Here is a 24,586-nt window from a genome sequence, read left to right as displayed (position 1 = left end):
ATGTCTTCTTGGTGTTTTTTTTTTTTTAAATGAGTGATTGATTCATCAAGTTAGCCTGGGTTCACACTTTTAATCCGACATCCCTGCGCACCTTCATCACGGCTTGCATTCCACTTCTTTACCAGAAGTCAATCCAAGTCATATTGAAGTTGCACCAAAAGGTGTTGCACTGATTAGAGCGGTTCCTTTGCAGTTAATGGGGCGCTACTTGTGATGCGACTTTGAACTTTCAAGTCGCATGACAAGTCATGGCAGTGTGAACCGGAACTGACTGATGAACCAATCACTGTCATTTTAAAACACATGCACCAAGTAGACATACCAATTGTGAATGTTTGGTGAAAGACGCATTCCACATATGTACGCTCTTAGGTTTCTAGAATGTAGTTTTATGTAATTTGTAGTGTGTGTGTGTGTGTGTGTGTGTGTGTGTGTGTGTGTGTGTGTGTGTGTGTGTGTGTGTGTGTGTGCGTGTGCTCTAAAGCAGCATCTCCTAAGCTGAACCTGTTTTCTTTTAGTATCCATTTCAGACGTATGGCTATGCCTTCCTTTTCTCGCTGACGGGATATTTTGGAATATCTTTTGTACTTGCATTGATTAAGATCTTTGGAGCTCTGACTGCTGTGACAGGTAACCAGTTATTAGAAACTGTTAGTATATTTACAGCATAAGGCTTCATACACACAGTGTTCTATTGATGCTTTTCTCTCCTGCAGGAGTTTAGTAGCAGCATAAACGCGGTAAAAAGATTAGTTTTTGCATGCACGTTTATGCGCATTCCTGCGTCTGGCATTAATAGTCTATTGGCCAGATTTCTGGCCATTACAATGCATTAACACGGGAATGTGCCATTAATGCACGTTTAGGTGCTTTTGGAATGTTTGTTTGTTTTTTGTATGCTCAAAAGCTCCCCTCCTAGGCAATAAAGCTTTTTTTTTTAACCCCCCAAAAAAAAAAAAAAGATCCTGTTCCCTTAAAGCAGGGATATGCAATTAGCGGACCTTCAGCTGTTGCAAAACTACAAGTCCCATCATGCCTCTGCCTCTGGGTTCCATGCTTGTAGCTGTCAGAGTCTTGCTATGCCTTGTGGGACTTGTAGTTTTGCAACAGCTAATTGCATATCCCTGCCTTAAAGCATGTTATACAGCACAGCGCTTGTGCTGTGTCATTTGGCCCGCTGTATCACCTGTAATACCTGTCTGATCCTGCCTGGCTATGCCCTTCCCCTGTACTTTGACCACGATATATCAGGGCTGCTGAGCCCTGACACCATTAGCGTACATGCCTCCATCAGACGCAGCTCTGCTCTGTCTCCTGTGTGCTTTCCTCCAGCCTCGCCCCCCCCCCTCCCCTCTCTGACTGTCTGCTTGTGTCAGTGCCCCCCGCTCCTGCTGCTCTCATAATTAACATTAAAATCTCCCATCCCCTCTGTATTAGAACAATAAGTTCCCTTGTTTCTGTGTTATATCATAAATATACTTATCTGTACTGATAAGACAGTGTCTTCCTGCGATCATGTGACTCCTCTGCTCTGTCTCTCCTCTCTTCTCCTTTGAGAAGAGACACATTTACAGACACTGGGGAACTTATTGTTCTAATACAAAGGGGATGGGAGCTTTTTATACAAGTGGCTTAGCCACTTTAACCTCCCTGGCGGTATGATTATTTCGGATTTTAGGTGCTGAAAGCGGTACAATTATTTTGCATGGAAATTTGGCGTTTTATATTGTAGGTCTGTAAATCTTAACAATAACACACTTAAATCTGTCCAAACCAGAGTCTAGTAGATATCCCGGGTATGATAAAGTTTGAAACACAAAAACATAAATTATAATATAATAAATAAAAATAAATAATTAAAAAAATTTTTAAAAAATAGTAATAAAATAAATTTCCCCACAATTCACTATCGCTCAATTCTGCAAGTGTTCTAATTTACTATCGCTGTTTTCTAGCTGGTCTAAAGCCACTTTTGACGTAAAGGGACACTTTTTGGTTGCTATGGACAATCTCCAGTTTCCAGGCAGAAAGAACAGTGTATATCATGTAAAACTGCATGCAGGGCATGGGCCAGAGCACTGGGGACAAAAGGGATGTGAAATCATTTCATACAGTACTGTAATCTGTAAGATTACAGTACTGTATGTGTTATGATTTTGACATTTTTTTGAATTTGCCGCCAGGCTCCGCCCCCGTGCGTCGCGCCGCTCGCAGGGAACGGAGCCTGGCACGGAGAGGCTTCGGAGGAGGACGGAGCCCTCGGACACTACGGGGGACATCGCAGGATCCCGGGGACAAGGTAAGTAACGCCGCCCCAGGATCCTGCAATGCGATCCCGAGTGTGGCTCGGGGTTACCGCTAATGGTACTGAATTTTAACCCCGAGCCACACTCGGGAAAACCGCCAGGGAGGTTAAGGTGTTTTTTTTTTTTTTTGTTTTTTATTAAGACCATGCAGCCTAAGCAATTGACAGCATCACCATCTATATAGTTATACAAATACATGTTGCACAAAAAAGTAATAGGAAAGCCTCACTCTGCAGCTTCCCCTGTTCAAAGCACTAATGAGCTCTCTTGTCTGTGAAAACCAAACTTCTTACATTAGCAGCTCAGCTTGTTCTATTTCCATTGACATACCACTGAAAACTGCTTATAGGCTGGCTGAAGTGGAGTGAGTGAATGGTGCTAATTTTTAACTTCTTTTCATGGTAACTTTCTTAGGGATCGACCAATATTATTTTTTCATTGTCAAAACGATATACCTCTCCTGCCGATAGCCAATATTTTGTAAATTTTTCAGAAATAACATCAATTTTATTCAAAAATCAAGTATAAACTGAACATGTTAATGTTTAATAAAAATAAAACATTAAGAGCTCCTTCTTCCCACCATACCTGCATGAAAACTGATGGAAGAGAAAAACACACACAGCTTTCAGAACTGGCATCTCTGTCTGCAGCACATCATGGTGTGATGAGGTCTAAAAGTAAACAACTGGGAAAAATAAAGTGCTTGAAAAACAATACCTGCTGCAGCTCTGCACAGAAACCAATCAGCTTCCATGTTTTATAGTCAAAACTTAATGGAACAAGCTGAAGTTAGAAGCTGAGTGATTGTCTACCATGCACAGCTGCACCAGATTCTGAGTGCTCCAGTTTTAGTAAATCTGCCCCACTGCACTGACAGTCTGACACTACTACACTTTCTTCAATACTCCCAGTTAAGTAGAACAATATTATATTGTAGAAAGCATAATATTTCAGCATGTTCACCTGTTAAACGGGTTCTGTTCTTTTCATATATTGCTGACACTTCACTGAAAACATGCTCACTTGGTACAGATGAAGGAGGAGCAGAGAGGTATCTTCTAGCATGAGAGGCAAGTCTTTTGTAGGGTGACTCATTTTCTTTCCACCACTGAAGAGGATCACCACTTCTTCTGTCAATTACTGGTTCCTTCAAATAGAGATGAAGTTCATCATCCAGGCTGATTATTGATGCACAATAAGAAGAATCTTGCACATGAAGCCCCAATAACACGCTGAACATGGAATCGATTCGACCACGATGAAGATTCTCTTCTGCTCGTCTTTTTTGACGTTTGTTTTTGCACAATCCTGCTCTTCCACATTAGTAACATGCTCTTCACTTGACCTTTCGGCAGGAACCTCCAGCAGCTCTTGTTGATCTTCTGTCAGCCATTGTTTTGCCTTGACTAATACATCATCAGAAGAGAAAGCATGATTCTTGTATCAAGGATCCAAAAGACATGCCAGCACAACATTTTTATTCTCTTCATGATTCTCAAAGCATTTGAGGCTGTCCCTCATGACCTGCCTTAATGTTTTAATGCCACATGTGTTGGGTCCTTCTTTCTCTTGAAGAAGCATCTTCAGCACTCACACATGGGATGACAGATGAGTCGTAATGACTCTCCTCTAGTGTCACTTCCTCTATGGGGAGGAGGGTCTCAATGACATTGGCTACATTGTCCCACTGATCAGCAGTAGGACAACTATATCCTCCATGTTCGCCTGAATAGATGCTCAGAGCTCTCTTCTGTTCCAGCATTCTTTGCATGTGAAGTGCTGTATTCCAAACTCGATAGGCCCAGTGCGCGGAGGCGTAATGACGTTGTGTGAGTGTCCCACGCGCCCCTGCACACTGGGTCTGAACTCTGCAGGCTTCTAGACCCCAAAAAGATGGCCGCGGCCCTCGGAGACCAATATCGGTAATATCGGTCTGGTTTGCGACTGATTTTTGTGAAAATGCTGATATCATCCTGTAATAATTGGCCGTACCGATAAACTTTCTATCTACTGTAGTCTGGTATATATTTGCATAGCTTTATTGTGACACTCTAAGAATTATCACAATTAGAGATGTAATGTACCCATTGATGACCTCACCCCCTGTGCCTTGTACAGGTACCACAGGGGCAGGAAGTGAGGAGAAAATCTCCCTAATGGGGGTCACAGGCCCTTCCAATAGGGTAAAGAGTCACCTCGGACAGGTCCTCCTCTAGTCCGAGTCTCCAGCAGTAAAGAAAAAAAAACAGCACCAGGCTCACATAGTGTAAATCATCAAGGGTATTTTTTTAAAGTAACAAACAATACAAGCCATACAAAAACCAGCATCTACAAAGACTCCAAATCCCACAATACAATTGTACAAAACGTGGAACGTGGTGACATCACGACCTGCGATTCCGCCCTACGTGACATCTTCAGGAGCTTCCGGCTCCTGATGATGTCACTTTTAATGAAACGAACTTAGGGCAGAACCGGAGGTCATGATGTCACCACGTTCCACATCTTGTCCCATGATATTGTGGGATTTGGATTCTTTGTAGATGCCGGTTTTTGCACAGCTTTTATTGTTTATTATTTTTATAAAATACCCTTAAGGATTTTACACTATGTGAGCCTCCTGAATCCCTGGCAGCTGCTGCTCTATCATCCTGTAAAAAGCGATCCACTGAAAATTGTTTTTTAGAGGGGTGTTAGAGAGGGTTGCCGGTATGAATGATCCCTTAGGGGATTTAATAGTGTTTGTTACATCACATGGTCAATTCATGAAGATAAATATTGAATAGGCATTAAAGTGTTATTTATAGTGACTCTAATATCGAGAATAAAAGGTCTCCTTGTGAAGATGGCAAATATTTGTCTTTTCCGCAGGGCAGCCATCAAACTCTGCTCTAACAAAGAGAACCTGCAGCCTGATGATGCTCCAAAAACCTCCCGGTCCCCTGCTGCTTTCAGTGGTTCCCACTGCTGATCCCTATGTAACTGTGTCCTGTAGTAAGTAGAGTTTGATGATAGAAACCAGTAAGTACAGCAGGGGACCAGGAGGCTTCTGAAGAGTCTTCAAGCATCAGGTTTTGTTCATTAGCAAGTCGTCCTTGTGTGTCCCACCATCCACATCATCCTGAATAGATTGACAGGTTGTGCAAATGCAAAAGGATGTGATGTCAGACTCTTCCGAGAACCTCATCCTAGTGGCCAAGCATCTGCAATTTTCAACTAAAAGTGATGATATGAACTTTTCAGTAGACAATTTCCCAGAAAATTAGTGTGTGAGTAAACAAAAACTACTTATTTTCACTGAAGGGAAGCATTGCAAAAAATGTGATGGCATCCTGGAGTTCAGCTTTAACCACCGCTAGCCCATATTCCTCATGAATTGGGGTCTTGTAAATCCCTTGTTTTTATCTCCACCTAAATGGAGACCCTATTGAACGTCACATTTCAATTTAAGAAGAGGCTGTTTATTTTAAAGGATAGTTTGCCCAGTAATTGTATTCATTTGGATTTCACACAGAAAATACAATAGATACCAGGCATTCTGTATATTCAGCTCACTCATACTATCAATTATTTTTACAAATTAAGAGAAAAAAAAAAAAAACGGATCATATAACTTAAGCAAATGAAAATAATACTTTTGTTTTTGTATTCGACCTCATTGTCCCAGTTGACTTGCAATATAATGCATTGTTTTATTATTCTTGAATCATTGGTAAACCTAACCTACTGAAGCCAGGAACACAAAAATGTATTACTAAGAGAGAAATGTTGAATTGTTGGTAAAACAAAATTGATTTCAAAACCTTTTCATATACCAATTTTATAATTCTATTTCTGCTTTAATACATGTTTTGTTCAATTCCACAGTAACAACTGGGAGAAAGGCAATGACGATTGTGTTGTCCTTTCTATTCTTTGCAAAACCCTTTACCTTGCAGTAAGTAACAGGTTTTCTTTTATGTTTTTTTTAAAGGTAAAATAATTTTGAGACAGATTTATTATGTGTGTATTTGTTTTTGTGTCTACTGTAGCTTATTGTCAGCCTTTGATATTAATCGTTTTTGCTCATTGGATGAAAGAGAATCCTTTAGAAAAGAAGAATAATGTAAATTGGGCAAAGAAAGAGCATTGTCACATACACAATTCTGAAATGCTTATAAGTTTATGGCTATTTTAACTCTGTTTACTGCTGTAATAAATTATTTATGTGTGAAGGTTGATGTCAGTTTATTGTTCTTGTCAAATGCTGCATTTACCTTCTAAACATATGCAGCTGCATTTGGATGGAAAATGCAGCATTTGACAAGAAAAGGCTGCATTTGACTTGCTTTGCCTACGGTTTAAACCCCTCCCTTTAGTAGGAAATTCCGCAGTCAAATACAGGGCAGCATGGACCAGGTCAGTCGCAGCCTCTGAATTGTGATGTGTACTGCTAAATTGACCACTTATAGTCCCGTCCACATTACTTTTACACTGGCACATAGGCGCGCAGCACACCGCTCCTGTGACCGATTTGATTACTGTTACCGCTATGTGATCACAATGTAAACAAAACTGTTATGAATGTCTTTCATAACAGCTGTGCTTTCTAGCGATGCTGTGATTGGCCCACAGCTATCACATGGTATCTGGGCCAATCACAGCACCCTGTACCATGTGATTAGCTGTAGCTAATCGCAGATCATAATAGTAAGTTTTTATGAATGAAAGCCATTCCTAACAGCTAAAACTATTCCCTATAACCGTGATTATCGCTGTTATAATCAATAATAGTGTAAAATAAAAATCCCTATGGTGACACTGAACTACTCTGATGGCAGGATGTAAAAAAAAAAAAATAATAATAAAGAGAGAAAACCAATGTTTTAAAAAATTGATTAAAAATGATTTCAATTTTTTTTTTCTTTTTACATACTGTCACCAGTCAGTGTGCCTGATCACCACCACACCAGTCATACAATGGCGCTGTACTGCGCTGGTGACAGTATATTAAAAAAAAAAAAGGGTCTTCAAGAAATGATGAGATGGGCCACCAGTATTGATCAAATATCAAAATATGTGTGTGTATATATATCATAGTCTGTAGACGCTATGCCTTCACACAGACCAATTTATATACACTTATTGCAATTTTTTTTTTTTTTAAATAAAAAGACCTGTAGCAGAAAACATTTTGGCCTGCGTTTTTGAAGAAATGTATTTTTAATGGATATGTTTTATAACAGAGTAGAAAATATTGGGCTTTTGTTTCAAAATGTTCAGTCTTTTTTTCGTTTCTATTGCAAAAAAAAAAAACCCAGTGGTGATCAAATACCACCAAAACAAAGCTCTATTTTGTGTGCAAAAATGTTATAAATGTCATTTGCATACAGTGTTGCATGACCGAGTAATTGCCAGGTAAAGTAGCTGAATGGCAAAAAATAGCCTGGTCATGAAGGGAGTAAAACCTTCCGGTGGTTAAGATGAGTTAGATTTTGCTGTTCCAAATGCAGGAAAGTAATGCTCGTCGGCATGAGCCATTATACCTCTCGGCCAGAAAATTAGAAAGTGGCAGTGACTCTAGCACAGGGGTCTCAAACTGGAAGCCCTCCAGCTGTTGCAAAACAACAAGTCCCATCATGTCTCTGCCTGTGGGAGTCAGGCTTGTAACTGTCAGCCTTGTAATGCCTCATGAGACTTGTAGTTTCACAACAGCTGGAGGGCAGCCAGTTTGAGACTCCTGCTCTAGCAGTATGCTAGTGCTGGCAAGGGGTGAAGGGTAGATGGTCTCTTCTACATTCTAAAGGCTAAAAGCCTTGCTCTGAGTCTCCCGTTCTGGTAGTACAGTTGGAAGCAAGATTGATGAGGCCGGACCATTATCTAGTTACTGACAGTCTAGGGATGTCTCTTTTGGATGTTTGCCATGGTAGATAACGTATGTGTTTGTCTGCTGGTAAATAGGCAACCTGATATCTCCCACATTTATCCAGAAAAGCCAGCTGCCACATTTACCCAGAAAGGGTAGCCCCCACATAGACCTATGAGATGTATTGTCTTCTTGTCCATTCTTTGTACTTCCTTTTGGGATTGCGGTCTTAAAAAAGCCAAGCAAATTTTATGATCTCATTGACTTTCAGAAATGCCTTCCTGACACAGATGATTATGTCTTTCATATTTTGTTAGCTTGCAGTTTAAAGGAACACACAGTGGAACAAGGCACACTTATATAGTGTAGTAAATCAGGGTTCATTAACTAAATGCATAAATGCACTTCTAGACCAGCAATGTGGAAGGTTCTTAGTCACAAGCATGTGGGTCACTCTCACCCTCACTGTTAGTGGCCAGCACTGAGATGTGGCAAAAGGCATAGTCTATAGCAGGGGTGCCAAACCCATGGCCCGCAACCTCCTGCTCTGGGATAGCGGGTTGGCAGGCCCAGATCGCGGGTTGCCGACCCATGATCTCAGAGCATCAGTGTTGTGAGTGAAGCCGACGGTAGAGGAAGCAAGCGGCTGCGGAGCAGAGCCGCGTAAGCTGATGCTTCCTGTTTAGCGCCAACTCCTGTCACAGGCTGAGAGTGATGCCAAATGCACTCTGCCTGGGGCAGGAACAGCCGGCGATACCTGAATGGAAGACTCAAAGGTAAATTTATTACTAAAATCATAGTGTATATATGGGCATATCTGTTCTGCAGTGGTTACTGGGCTGCTTTCAAACTGATCCATAGATGCAGCACAATGCACCACACCTGCAGGATATAATAGAAGTATGTGGCAAAGTGCTTGGTGTGAGTAAACTGCAGTGCATCAGTGTGAAAGCAGCCTTAGGCCCCTTTCACGTGATCGTTCCGACCCAATCGTACATTCACCTCTACGAAGCGCCAGATGTAAACGGACTTGTATCTGTTTATACCCGCCTACCTCCAATTTGATCTACTAAAAAAACACAGAAGGGGATCCATCCCCTTCCACCTGGGCATATTGGATCAGAGGGCCCCTAGAGTAGAGTGGGCTGTGTCCATGTCCACTCTGCATATGCTGTCATCCGCTCGCTCCGCTCTTATTGGCCCCGCAACCGGTTACCAAGTCTCTTAAGTGGTCCTCACTCTTCAAAAGGTTGGGCACCCCTGGTCTATAACAAACCTATAATGTAAATATACTGACTGCCATTGCTGGTGTCTCCCTCTAAAAATACCATCTGGTTGCTATATTGAACCAATGGTTTCTATAGCTTGAGCCATTGGCCCAGAACAAATATGCAGTTAGACCCCTTTCACACTGGAGCGGTTTTCAGGTGCTTTAGCGCTAACAATAGCCTCTGAAAACCGCTTCCCATTCATTCCAGTCTGTCTTTTCACACTGGGGCGGTGTGCTTGCGGGACATTCTGGAAAGTCCTGCAAGCAGCATCTTTGGGACGGGTTGGGAGCACTGTATTTAGCGCTCCGAAAACGCCCTGCCCATTGGAATGACTAGGTAGCGATTTCAACGCGATTTAATAGCGCTGCAAAACGGGAGTTTTTAACACTTTTTTGGGGATTAAAAGCACCCCGCTAGTGGGCAAAAAGTGACGCAAAAGCACCACTAAAACAAACGGCACTTTCAGTGTGAAAGCAGCCTTAAAAATTTTAGGGTTCCTATTTGGCCTATATGATTAGGTCATAGAGATGAAAATCAGAGACAGGCATGCAATTTAGCATTTTCATAAGGAGATCAGAAATGCCAACCAGCACATTTCTTTTAGTACAGGTATCCTTTAAGATTCTTCTCCATAGCGTCTGTAGATGCAAATAAAGCCAAAACATTGAGTTGCAAGTCTGATGTGTAAAGGGTAGCTTCACCTCATCTTCACAAGCTTATGACACAACTCTGTGCCAGTCCAGGATTTGCATGCTTTGCCCAGCACAGTCTGATCCTTGAGTGTTCATTGCCTGCCTAGTCTCACTGCAAGTACAAAATCTTTCACATAGGGACAACCTAACACTGATGACCCTTGGCACGAGGAGTTGTCAAGCCCTGCTCTGTGAGTCTAGAAAAGAAAAAGGATTCCACCTTTTTAACCACTTGCCAACCAGGCCAATTCTGACATTTCTCTCCTACATGTAAAAATCATCATTTTTTTTGCTAGAAAATTTACATAGAACCTCCAAACATAGTAAATATATATATATATATATATATATATATATATATATATATATATATATATATATATATATATATATATATATATATATATATATATATAGTGATTATTTTTTTTTAACAAAGACCCTAGAGAATACAATGGCGGTCATTGCAACTTTTTATCTCGCACGGTATTTGTGCAGCAATTTTTCTAACGCCTTTTTTGGAAAAAAAAACTGTTTTGTGCTTTAAAAAAAAACAAACAAAAGTTAGCCCAATTTTTTTTGCATAATGTGAAAGATGAAGTTCCGCCGAGTAAATAGATACCTAACATGTCATGCTTCAAAACTGCACACGCTCATGAAATGGTGCCAAACTTCGGTACTTAAAAATCCCCATGGGCGACGCTTTAAAATTTTTTACTGTTTACATGTTTTGAGTTACAGAGCAGGTCTAGGGCTAGAATTATGGCTCTCGCTCTAACGTTCATGGCAATACCTCACATGTGTGGTTTGGACACCGTTTTCATATGTGGGCGGGACTTGCGTATGCGTTCGATTCTGCGTGTGAGCACACGGGGATAGGTGCGCTTGAAATGTTGTGGTTTTTTTTTTTTTTTTTTTTTTTTTTGTTAATTTTACTTTTCTTTGTTTTTAGTTTGACACTTTAAAAAAAAAAAAAATTTGATCACTTTTATTCCTATTACAAGGAATGTAAACATCCCTTGTAATAGGAATATGGCATGATCAGTCCTCTTTATGTTGAGATATGGAATCTAGGCTGGGAAGCCTTAAATAAAAAAAATTAAAAAAAACTGATCTCGGCTTCCCAGCCGAGGAAGCGCCGTTTGAATGCAGAGGCCGAGCGTGACGTCATAACATCACGCCCGGCCTCCGAACGATCATAGAGACTCCGGCGACCATCTGGTCCGCCGGAAATCTTTATGGTCACCATCCGGGGCCGGCGGATCTGTTCTCTGACTCACCGATGGAAGCGGTGAGTCGGTAGAAGCACCAGAGGGTAGTGGGAGGGGGATGTCCCCTCTCGCCGCCGTAAGAACGATCAAGCGGTGGAACAGCCACTATGATCGTTCTTATGGTGTAGGCTTAAAAAGCCCATATCTGAAAGATGCCTGTAGCTGCAGGTATCATTCAGATATACCCCCACAAACTCAAGGACGTCATACGACGGCCGGCAGTGGGTAAGTGGTTAAGGAATAAGTTCACCGTTACAAAAAAAAAATGATAATTTTTCGCAGGTAAAAAATATGCATTCATTTTTTTGTTCGGAGCCTGTAAAGCATTGCACCCATGATCAGCAGATCATGGGTGTAATGCCACAGTCCTGCATATTGTCTGTGTAGCTGTATGCCTGTACCCCTGATATGAGCAAGCAGTTACACTCTGGCAGGAAGACTCTATGAACTACTAGAGCAGTTCATTGAGAACTACAATTCGACAGCCACAAAGCCTGTCAGTACTTATAGTCTTAATGGATTCACCTCTAACAATAGGGTAAATAGTGGCACTATCTTAGACAAAATAATGGATATCATGCATAATCGTGCATAAAAATCCTCCAAATACCCATTAGTATCAACAAAATTGAGAAATGGTAAATCAAATAAAAAAATTAAATTTTAGCTTTCACATTCACAGAACACTGTGAATGAATGATGCAGGCAGGCAGGCGTCTGTGTTTGTTTTTTTTTGTTCGTTTTTTTTTTTTTGTGACAGCGAGTGGGGGGGAGAATATCTCTACTCACTGTCAAAATGTGGGATCAGGGTGCAGGGACATGTTACCCTAAATATGGGTGTAACATGTTACAAAAGGGGAACTTATCCTTTTAAGGTGCATGTGAGGGCAGCAAAGCATATGCAGTATCTCAGCAATGCATGTGCATTTCCCCATGTTACATAGTAGGTGAGGTTGAAAAAAGAAACAAGTCCATCAAGTACAACCTATGTGTGTGATTATATGTCAGTATTACATTGTATATCCCTGTATGTTGTGGTCGTTCAGGTGCGTATCTAATAGTTTTTTTGAAACTATTGATGCTCCCCGCTGAAACCACCGCCTGTGGAAGGGAATTCCACATCCTTGCCGCTCTTACAGTAAAGAACCCTCTACGCAGTTTAAGGTTAAACCTCTTTTCTTCTAATTTTAATGAGTGGCCATGTGTCTTATTAAACTCTCTTCCGGGGAAAAGTTTTATTCCTATTGTGGGGTCACCAGTACAGTATTTGTAAATTGAAATCATATCCCCTCTCAAGCGTCTCTTCTCCAGAAAGAATAAGTTCAGTGCTCGTCACCTTTCTTCTTAACTAATATCCTCCAGTCCCTTTTATTATCTTTTTTGCCCTTCTCTGTACACGCTTCATTTCCAGTGCATCCTTCCTGAGGACTGGTGCCCAGAACTGGACAGCATACTCCAAGTGAGGCCGGACCGGAGTCTTGTAGAGTGGGAGAATTATCGCTTTATCTCTGGAGTAAATCCCCTTTTTAATGCATGCCAATATTCTGCTTTGTTAGCAGCAGCTTGGCATTGCATACCATTGCTGAGTCAATCATCTACTAGGACCCCCAGGTCCTTTTCCATCCTAGATTCCCCCAGAGGTTCTCCCCCCAGTGAGTAGATTGTGTTCATATTTTTGCCACCCAAATGCATTATTTTACATTTTACCACATTAAACTTCATTTGCCATGTAGTTACCCACCCCATTAATTTGTTCTGCTCTTCTTGCAAGGTTTCCACATCCTGCGGAGACGTTATTGCCCTGCTTAGCTTAGTGTTGTCTGCAAATGCAGACATTGAACTGCTTACCCCATCCTCCAGGTTGTTTATGAACAAATTAAATAGGATTGGTCCCAGCACAGAACCCTGGGGGACCCCAATTTCCACCCCTGACCATTCTAAATAGTTCAGTCCATGCCAAAGGACCTTACTTTATACAGTAAACGTTTATGGGGAACTGTGTCAAATGCTTTTGCAAAATCCAGATACACCACGTCTACGGCCTTCTTTTATCTAGATAGCAGCTCATCTCCTCATAGAAGGTTAATAGATTGATTTGGCAAGAATGATTCTTCATGAATCATAGGCAGCACAGTGGTGTAGTGAGTAGCACTCTCGCCTAGCAGTAAGAAGCAGTTCAAATCCCAACCACGACACTACCTGCCTGGAGTTTGCATGTTCTTCCTGTGCCTGCGTGGGTTTCCTCCGGGTACTCCGGTTTCCTCCCACACTCCAAAGACATGCTGGTAGGTTAATTGGATCCTGTCCAAAATTGGCCCTTGTATATGAATGTTAGAGACCTTGGATTGTGGGCTCCTTGAGGGTAGGGATCGATGTGAGTGTGTGATATATGTGTGGAGCGCTGCGTAAAAAATTGACACAGCGATATATGGGTACCTTAAATAAAAATAGGGATAGTTGTAGACACGCACCCACACTTGCTCAGGTTGAACTTGATGGAGTGGTGTCTTTATTCAACCTTACTAACTATGTAAACTATGAATAAGCGCTCATTACTGCTAATGATACCGTTTTCATTACTAAAATCTTGTATATAGTCCCTTATCATCCCCTCGAAGAGCTTGCATACTATTGATGTTAGGCTAACTGGTCTGTAATTCCCAGGGATGTATTTTGGCCCTTTTTAAATATTGGTGCTACATTGGCTTTTAATGTTATATTTTCTAATTCTGTCCTCTGTTAGCCATGAGGGTACTTCCTGAGATGTGTCATGAGGATAAAACTGCAGTTTTGGTTACTGACCCCCCCCCTGATTCCCTTGTGAAGACTGAGGAGAAGAATAAATCCAATACCTTCTCCATCTCTCCATCCTTAGTAACCAGATTCCCTTCATCATTCTTTATAGGGCCAATATGGTCTGTCCTTCCTCTTTTACTGCTCATATACTTAAAGAATTTCTTGGGATTTTCTTTTGCTCTCCTCCGCTATGTGTCTTTTGTGTTCTTAGCCGCCCTAATTGCACCCTTACATTTCTTGTTGCATTCTTTGTAAAGCCTGAATGCTGATGATGATCCCTTAGCCTTGTATTTCTTGAAGGCCTTCTCCTTTGCTTTTATATGCATTTTTACATTGGAGTTAATCCATCCAGGACTTTTGTTCGCTCTTTTAAATTTGTTTCCCAATAGAATGCCCTGGCTAATGCCCTTTATTTAATATGCTCTTAAAGAAAACCCATCTCTCCTCTTTGTTCTTTGTTCCTAAGATTTTATCCCAATTTATATCTTCTAGCAAGGTTCGTAGCTTAGGGAAGTTGGCTCTTGAAATTCAGTGTCTTTATATTCCCCTTATGTTTCCTGTTTGTGTCATTTATACTGAAGCTAATTGACCTGTGATCGCTGTTTCCTAAATTGCCCCTTATTTCCACATCTGTGATCGGGTCTGTGTTGTTGGTAATCAGTAGGTCTAGTAATGCTTTGTTTCTAGTTGGTGTGTCTACCATCTGACCCATGAAATTGTCCTGCAAGACATTTAGGAACTGGCGAGCCTTAAACGAATGCGTGGTTCCTTCTTTGTATCTCCCTAAAAGACCCTACAAGGACAGAAAACCTTTGGCTCTCCCAGATATGCTCTCAATTCTTATCACTAGTTGTGAGCTGACTAACATAATAGGAAGTTTGCACACAGGATAGCTCTGATTTTCTGGCATGTTTTAACGACTTATCGAACAAATATACCAAAATTCTTTGAGTGGTATGTTTTAAGCAAACCAAAAGGACCAAAAAGATGTTTGTTAGGGTTTACATACGCTTTAAGCTATTCTTTTATCCAGCGGCAGGAATACTGCTATAGCAATGTATTCTCAAAATACAAACGCGGCTTTTGTATACTGATGCTGCTCCCTTCTGCTAATCCATTTTTGAAGAGAGTGTAGTATCTGTTGTTGCCCTGGGAAGTGTCAGAATCTTAGACAAGAGCAAGCAAATATGATTATCCTTATTGCAGATTTAGGCTTGGTTCACTCTGCTATGACCTGCGGTGTGACTTTGCCAGGCGACTTGAGTACTACTTTGATAGAAGTATAGAGAATAGAAGTCGCCTTGAAGTAGTAGAGGAACCTTTTCTAAAGTTGGAGTAACTTAAGTAGTGCTAATTAAGACAGCTCTCATTGACTAACATGGGATTTTACATGTCATGCGACTTGGGGTCTCACAAGTCAGATCTCAAGTCGCAGCCGTGTGAACCGAGCCTAAGGCGTAATTAACATGTAAATAAAACGCTGTGTTTTTTTGTTTCTTCTTCTTTTTTTTTTTTTTTTTTTTTTAGGTATGTATGGTCTGGACTGTTAGTCGTACTTGGAATTTTCTTAAATGTCTACAGTAAGAATATGGACAAATTTAAGCTGCACCATCTTTACAGTTTTCTGAAGAAACAGGGTTCTGAAGGAAAATCACGGACGTTTTCACAGACTGTATAATATAATGAGTTTTTAGACTTTTTATTTTATCTTCAGTAATCATTAAATGATTATGTATTTCCAAAGGGAATCAGTTATTCTAAGGAGAAGGTGATGGCATATTGCCTAATATGTTACTGCAAAGGTTTAAGTCAAGGGTGATCTTTATTTTCTTCTATCACTCCACTTGCCGAAGGAATTTTCCAAAGGACCGGGTTTTGTGGGCTCCTCTTATGAAGTAAGGTACCGGAAGACTTAAGCAACCTCTCTGTTAGAGGTATACACGCTAGTGGACCATGACAATTTTACGGGACTAGTATTGTGACTTTTTTTTTTTTTTCTTCCCTATCGTAGCACGGTTTTCAGTGCTTGATCAAGAATTGTCAGTATCATTCAAATGCAAATCGTGCACACTGATGGAAGTCGTAGCTACGAAGGACAATTTTTTTTCCTTACATGAAGGATGGAGGCTGAGGACATGTCCTTTCAGTTGCAGTGTGCAGAGTTGGGACTCTGTTTTACATCATGTTCCTGCACTAGATTTCCGATACAAAAAAAAAAGGCATACGCCTTACTGAAACATGATTGTAACGTGCAAAACTAATACAGCATGTGCATTTTCTTGTCTTTTCTTTTCATCTTTAGAATATGTAATTTCCTTTCTCATGTGGTCATGTGTATAATAATCTTGGCACTCCACGTTTCTCTAAACGTGCATTTCCACAGCAGATTTGTTTATAATGTAATATCTGAAATGTGAACATTCATCCTGTTAAACATGAATTGATCATACTGCTATTTATTAGTCGCCTATTGAATAATTCTGGACACTAAGAAATGGCTTGAGTGCCACTGTGTGGCTGCACAGTAATGTTCACTGCCTTTTACTAAAAATACTTATGAATGTGTCTGCTTATCAAATTGATTACCGGGAGATTGCTGAAATTTCAATAGCCCTTCCTTTAAAAAAAATGTTGTTTACTGTTTTTTGATGAATTATTGGGGATCTATTTTATTTATTTTTAGTTAATCTCTGAATACAGACATATGGGATATGGCATTGCTGACTTTATTTTAAACATGCAGATTTTAAGTTATCACTGCATAGTAAATACTTTACCTGACCAGAAAAAATGCATGCAGCTAGTGGAGCCTGGTATGTCTAAGTGCCTATGTCATATACTTCTGCGTCAGAGCAACATATTTTGTATGTTTAAAAATAGCTCAGTAGCAGTTCCCATATTAAAAGCCTCAAAGTTCACTTTAAAGCTGAACTCCATCATTTGTTAGACTTTAGCTTGGCCCAAACAAACTATTTCCCTCACTAACAGGTGAGGCGGCTGGATGTGCCATATAAAGCTGAGGCTACATACAGCATACCACACTGTGTTCCATGTTCGAGCCGAGACTTCCCGTGTCATACCCGGAACACAATAGAGTCTATCACAGCGGTGCTAAGCCATTCGCAGAAAGCGGTGTATTCTATCAATGAATACAAAGCTTCCTCTGGCTGTGGTTGTCAGTGGTTGTGACATCGTCAGCTGACCTCTCTGACTCTGCCAATCAAAGGAAGCTTTGTATTGATGGAATACACCACTTTCTGTGAATGGCTGAGTGCGCTGTGATAGACTCTATGCTTCAGGTATGTGACAGGAAGTCTCAGATCCAACACTGTATGGTATGTTGTTTACAGTTTATACCACTCATCCAGTGGCCTCACATGTTAGGCCCCATTCACACCTGAGCGTTTTGTAGCTTGAAGCCTAAAGCTACAAAACGCTGGAGGGGAAAAAAAAAAAAATCAACTATTCTCTATAGAGATGGTTCATATCTCCACTCCAAAACACCAGAAGCTCCAAAATGCCTGAAGCTCAAACATGTTCTGGAATTTTTTTTTTTAGACAGATTTTTGCGTTTTTTTTTTTTTTTTTTTGCTTTATACATTGGTGAACTTTTGACCTGTACAAAATCTTAGCAAAAATCATGCAACTTTCTGCCTAAAAATGCTACGCTCAGGTGTCAATGGGGCCTAAGTCAGGGACATAGCTGGCCCAAACGAACTATGTAAAGTCTAACAAAAGATGGAGTTCTGCTTTAACTTATGAAACCTAGTTTGCTATGGGCAGCAGCCAATTATTGCCCAATAATTGGCTCTGTTGCCCATAGCAAATAATAGCTTATCATGTGGTATATAAACCAAAGATACCCCCAAACTGGTCTTTTTAAAGAATACAAACAGCATTCCTTAAAACTTAACTTTTAGTTTAAATCTGCTAAATACATTACAGGTACATACAAAAAGTTGTGCAAAGTCTTCCAGACCTCTTCCAGCATGCACAGAAGGACCTTTTACTCTGTGTGGAAGCAGTGGGTGGTCTCCTTGCAGAGGTCTGGCACGCCTCCTGCTGAGTCTAAGCGGGGGGCTCCACAAATCACAATCACCAACACTTGTGTGCCCTGCTAATTTGAGAATTCTAGCTTTGACTCAGCATGGGCTGAGTTTCTCCAATTGGCAGAGTACATGAGCATTTCTTGTTTGTAGAGCTGTAGCTCTGACTTGGCAGGGGGCATGCTGAACCTCTGCAGAGAGACCCCCGTTTCCACACAGAGTAAAGGTCTTTCTGTACAGCAAAACAGAGCATGGGGTTCCTTTTCTGCAGCATGCTGGCAGAGAACAGGAGTATACTCCAGATTCTGGCTGCTTCCAAAAGAAAAGGAACTATAAGATTTGATCACCTTTAGTTTTATTATATCTGGAATGTACCTGCTTTCATCTGGTAGTTCAATTAGGCTTCAGAATGTTTGTATATAGGAGCCCCAGTACAGGTGCAAAAAATGTGAATATCATCAAATAGTTAATTTTATTTCAGTAATTCAATGAAAAAAGTGAAACTCATATATATTATATTACACACAAAGTGATATATTTCAAGCATTTATTTCTTTTAGTTTTGATGATTATGGCTTACAGCTAATAAAAACCCAAAATTCTGTATCTCAGAAAATTGGAATAATACTTAGGACCAATAGGAAAAAAGGATTTTTAATACAGAAATGTTGGCTTACTGAAAAGTATGTCCATGTACAGTATAGTATGCACTCAATACTTGGTCTGGGCTCCTTTTGCATGAGTTACTGCTTCAATACGGTGTGGCATGGAGGCAATCAGCCTGTGGCACTGCTTGAGGTGTTATGGAAGCCCAGGTTGCTTTGATAGCGGCCTTCAGCTTGTCTGCATTTTTGGGTCTGGTGTCTCTCATCTTCCTCTTGACAATACCCCACAGATTTTCTGAGGCTTAGGCCAGGTGAGTTTGTAGGCCAATCAAGGGAAGCATGAAGTGCTCTAGAATTTCCTGGTAGAGGGCTGTGCTGACTTTGGACTTGATAAAACACAGTGAACCAATACCAGCAGATGACATGGCTCCCCAAATCATCACTGACTGTGGTAACTTCACACTGGACCTCGTGCAACTTGGATTCTGTGCCTCTCCACTCTTCCTCCAGACTCTGGGACCTTGAGTTCCAAATAAAATGCAAAAGTTACTTTCATCTAAAAAGAGGACTTTGAAGCAGTGAGCAACAGTCCAGTCCTTTTTCTTCTTAGCCCAGGTAAGACGCTTCTGACATCTCTGGTTCAGGAGTGGCTTGACACAAGGAATGTGACAGTTGTAGCCCATGTCCTGGATACATCTGTGTGTGGTGGCTCTTGATGCACTGACACCAGCCGTAGTCCACTCTTTTTGAATTCCCCCCAAATTCTTGAATGGACTTTGCTTCACAATCCTCCCAAGGCTGTGTTTATCCCTGTTGCTTGTAAACCTTTGTCTACCACACTTTTTCCTTCCACTCAACTTTCCATTAATATGCTTGGATACAGCACTCTGTAAACAGCTAGCTGCTTTAGCAATGACATTTTGTAACTTACCCTCCTTGCGGAGGGTATCCATGACTGTCCTCTGGACAACTGTCAAGTCAGCAGTCTTCCCCATGATTGTGTAACCTACTGAACCAGACTGAATGACCGTTTAAAGCAGGGCTCTCAAACTGGCGTCCCTCCAGCTGTTGCGAAAGTATAAGTCCCATGAGGCATTGCAAGGCTGAGAGTTACGAGCAGGACTCCCACAGGCAGAGGCATGATGGGACTTTTGCAACAGCTGGAGGGCCGCCAGTTTGAGACCCCTGGTTAAAAGGCTCAGGAAACCTTTACATGTGTTTTGAGTTAATTGATTAGAGTGTGACACCATGAGTCTACAATATTGAACTTTTTCATAATATTCTAATTTTCTGAGATACTAAATCTTGGGTTTTCACTAGCTGTAAGCCATAATCCTCAAAATTAAAAGCAACAATGCTTGAAATATATTACTCTGTGTGTAATGAATCTATATAATATATGAGTTTTCCTTTTTGAATTGAATTACCAAAATAAACTTTTTGGTGATATTCAATTTTTTTTTAGATGTACCTGTATTTTAGGCTGTTTACACCATGGCTTGTTTCAGTGTGTTCTAAGAACAGTGAATGCTGTCTTTTCATGGGTTCCTTTCTATGTTCTGTAATAAGGTTTTTTTTTTTTTGCCCCCATTTATTATCCCTGATCATAGCACCTGGGCCTGAACAAGCCAGTGGGAATTTTTTATGAATGTATGAACGATATTGTAAAGAAAATGTTATTTTTGTGGTTCCAATGAGCCACTTCATTTAATTTGCCCATGTTTCACTCCAATGTGCTCTGTAAAAATATAATGGTTTATGTTTATGGGACCAATTATTTGTTAAACTGAAAATCAATCCCTATTGTTCTTATAAAAATTGTGTTTATTGTATAGCAAGAAGGAAGAGACTCTCCATATGGATCTAGCCAAAAATATTACTAAGGAAGTAATAGTACTGAAGTAAATATGCATGTTGTTGAGCCTGCAAGTTTTGTTGGCCTTGGATCCTAGGACTAGGCTTTACTACCTACAGTTTCATCTTCTGCCCAGGCTAACTGCGGTTCAAGTGTACCTAAACCTAGGGCTGGGAAAAAAATCGATTTAAATCTTGAATCGAGTTGAGAGGTCAAATCGATTCAAAATTTAAGCAAATTTTTTTTTTTTTTTTTTTCACCGCGCCGGTCCGGAGGCGCTGCGGGCATGAGTTTTTAGGCGAGGCCGCGGCTTCGGCCTAGTCAGCGGCTGCGGCCGGACGCCGCGGACTAGGCCCAAGCCGCGGGCAAGGAGTTTTTAGGTGAGGCCGCGGCTTCGGTCTAGTCCGAGAGGTCGGACGCCGCAGACTAGGCCCAAGCCGCGGCCTCGCCTAAAAGCTCATGCCCGCAGCGCCTCAGGACCGGCGCGGTTTACAAAAAAAAAAAATCGATTCGAATTGTGAATCGAGTTTTTTTTAAGAGAATCGAAGATTTTTTTTTTTTTTAAGAAAATCTCCCAGCCCTACCTAAACCCACAAGCAAACATATATTACAGCTTACAATCATTAAAGCAGAGTTCCAGCTGAAATATGACTTTTAAGATAAAAATACTCCTAGAATACTCGTGCCTCGTGCAGTGTAACAAGGGTATGCTCTAAACTATACCCAATTATCTATTTGCGCAGCATTACTTTATGAAGTTCCTGTACAGCGCGGCCATCTCCAGTGTGGGCATCTGAAGCCACAGTGTCCTCCTTCCTGGATTCCGTGCATGCTGGCCACCGAGCATGCACCTGACTATCACTGCATGTGCAGTGCATTGCAATCTTGGTCAGCTTGCCATGCCAACCGACCAAGAGTTTCCATAGACGACAATGTTAAATGTTACTGGAGCTTTGCCATGCCAAGCTGACCTAGAATTTCCATAGACTCCAATGCTAAATATTATGGGAACAGTGCCATGCCAAGCTGACCAAGATCTGCCAGGAGCCAATGCAAAACCGGAAATGATGGCCATGGCTGCTAAAGGAGGAAGTGAAATTCGATATGGGCTTAAATCGTAGGTAAGTGAAAAATGTGGGTGGAATTCCGCTTTAAAGTTGGTGACTGCATTTGTTTTTCTTTTTTTTTCTTTATTTAGACATGGATAGATTGTAAGCTCTCACCAGCAGTACCCTTCTACCCCTCTTGTCCTGAACTGTATTGTCAACCCTTCTATTATAAAGTGCTGCATAAACTGTTGGTGCTGTATAAATTCTGTTTAAATATAATAACCCGGTGATCCAAATAGTAACACACAATCTGAGGAGCAACGAAACCGCATCATTGTCAACCTGTGGAAAGGGTAGTGTTGAATGCACTCGGTTTTGGATGAATTTGACTAACAAATTAAACCTAACACTTTTCAAGTAGTTATAGCAACATTTTTTTTCCTTTTGTGAATAAAAATTTTACATAAATGAATAAAATAGGAGCATCCCTGCCAGTGTTACAGTAAATGGTTTGGTTTACCACTCTGACTGCTGCTTTTACTAGACAGCTTGGACTGTTTAAAAAAAAAAAAGATGAAAAATAACAGACTTATTGGCCAAATCACCGGGTGAAAATAAATAAAAAAACAGCCTGAATTTTTTTTTCCAAACACAAATGCAGTATATTGCATTGTTTTTTGGATTTAGATATGCTTTAATCCATACACCCTCCTGCCATAGTTGAGGTTAATCCCTGCATGCTCCTGACACATTTAAGTCACATTTACCTGGCAAATGCCAAAGCCTCTACTGCCCATGGAGATCTGGCATTTGAAAGTTTAACCACGTGCTTACTGGGCACTTAAACCCCCCCCATCCAGACCAATTTTCAGCTTTTAACGCTGTCGCACTTTGAATGACAATTGCGCGGTCATACAACACTGTACACAAATGAAATCTTTATCATTTTTTCCCCCACAAATAGAGCTTTCTTTTGGTGGTATTTGATCACCTCTGCGGTTTTTATTTTTTGTTAAAAAAATTGAAAAAGACCGAAATTTTTTTTTTTTTTAATTGTATATTTTTTTATATTTTGTTACAAAATTTTCCAAACAGGTAATTTTTCTCCTTCATTGATGTACGCTGATGAGGCGGCACTGATGGGCACCGATAGGTAGCAGTGATGGGCACTGATGGGTGGCAATAATGGGCACAGATCGCTTACACTGATGGCAGCACTGCTAGGTGGCACTGATTGGCACTACTTGTGGGCATTCATAGGTGGCACTGCTGGGCACTGGCAGTTGGCAATGACAGATGACACTGGTAGGCTCAGATGAGGCATATGTGCCTCCTTCCTCTTCGGGACTGATGTCCCTTTAACATAAGCCGGTGATCTGCTTTTGAGGAGAAAATTAAACCGATTACCGAGCTTTTGTTTACATCATGTGATCGGCTGTCATTGGCTGACAGCTGATCACATGGTAAGGGGCCGGGATCGGCCCCTTACTCGGATCTGTGATCATCCGACTCTCCGTGACTCGGTAATCACAGCACCGCCCATGACGGCCTCCCGGAAATTGAGGTCCGTGCTGTGGCCATCATTCGGCTATGGCCCAGACCTCAAGTGGTTAAAGCCTAAAGGTCTTTTACCTTAATGCATTAAGGATAAGTTCGCCATTTGTAACATGTTAAACCCATATTCAAGGCATAACATGTTCCAAATCCACCTCCCTGTTGTGACAGGCGGCGGGGGATCATCTCCCCCTGTCTCTGTCACACTCTGCAAAGAACGGGGCCGCGTGGGTCTCTGCCCGCCTGGACACATAATTCATTTAAAGAGTTATTTGAATAGAAAACTACAGGGTTTGTCAGCCTTTGAGGCTGTTGGCTTGTAGTTCCCAGTGAGCTACCACGGCGCTGTTGATCGCTGTGGTGGTTCATTGAAGCTTCCTGTTAGTGTTTAACTGCTTGGATGTATGGCCAGACAGCTTGCACACAGAGCCTGCAAGAGCTCTGCATTGCACCCATGCTCTGCTGATCGTGGGTGCAATGCTTTCTAGGCTCCCAATAAAAAAAAATATATATATATATATATATATATATAAATGCACATTTTTTTTACCTGCAAAAAGATGTGCATTTATTATTTTTTTTAAAAGGTGAACTTATCCTTTAGGATAAAAAACATTTAGTTAGAGCCCTTTCACACCAAGCCGCGGGGGGCGTCGGCGGTAAAGCAGCGCTATTTTTAGCACCGCCTTACCGTCGTTTTAGTGGTGCTATTCGGCCGCTAGTGGGGCAGTTTAAACCCCCCGCTAGCGGCTGAAAAGGGGTTAAATCTGCACGCAAAACTCCGCCGTTATCGCAGCGGTGGAGGAGCGGTGAGTTCACTGCTCCAAAGAAGCTGCTTGCAGGACTTTTTGTGATGCCCTGCCAGCTCACCGCTCCAGTGTGAAAGCCCGAGGGCTTTCACACTGGAGTGAAAGGAGCCGCTTTTTTCAGGCACTATACAGGTGTTATTTTTAGCGCTGTAGCGCCTGAAAAACGCTGGCAGTGTGAAAGGGGTCTTATACTTACCTGAGCCCATTCACCATCCAGTGCTGTGCATGAAAGCTGAGGCTCTCCTGGCTCTGTCCCTCCTCTCTGGGCAGATTGAAAGAAGCAGGAGACATTCGCTCCCCCTGCTGTCAATCGAGAGCTGATGAGTGGGGGGGTGGGACCGAGCTGCCCAGTCTGTGTCAAAGGGCGCAGAAAAGGCAGCTCTGGAGCAAGCTTGCATGAGTGCTCCCATAGGAAGCAGCATCCTATGGGGGCACTCGCTAAAGAGGAACCAGGAGCGCTGGTGGGGGATCCGAAAAGGGAAGA

The 24,586-nt window shown here is 41.4% G+C and overlaps 1 protein-coding gene across 3 annotated transcripts in view; it reads left to right on the top strand.

Moving 5' to 3' along the window:
* SLC35B3 (solute carrier family 35 member B3) overlaps positions 1-16,639 on the top strand; it is a 95,986-nt gene extending 79,347 nt beyond the window's left edge. For all 3 annotated transcript variants that reach the window (XM_073631030.1, XM_073631031.1, XM_073631032.1), the window contains exons 8-10: positions 519-630; positions 6,177-6,246; positions 15,712-16,639. In XM_073631030.1, coding sequence (XP_073487131.1) covers positions 519-630; positions 6,177-6,246; positions 15,712-15,862 — 333 coding nt within the window. In that variant the 3' untranslated portion in view covers positions 15,863-16,639. The remainder of the gene's footprint in view (positions 1-518; positions 631-6,176; positions 6,247-15,711) is intronic.
* Positions 16,640-24,586: the final 7,947 nt, after the last annotated feature.

The sequence above is a fragment of the Aquarana catesbeiana genome, linkage group LG05, assembly GCF_042186555.1.
Source record: "Aquarana catesbeiana isolate 2022-GZ linkage group LG05, ASM4218655v1, whole genome shotgun sequence".
NCBI lineage: Eukaryota > Metazoa > Chordata > Amphibia > Anura > Ranidae > Aquarana > Aquarana catesbeiana.
The sequence above is the reverse complement of the archived record's forward strand: the minus strand, read 5'-3'. Positions and strand labels throughout refer to the sequence as shown.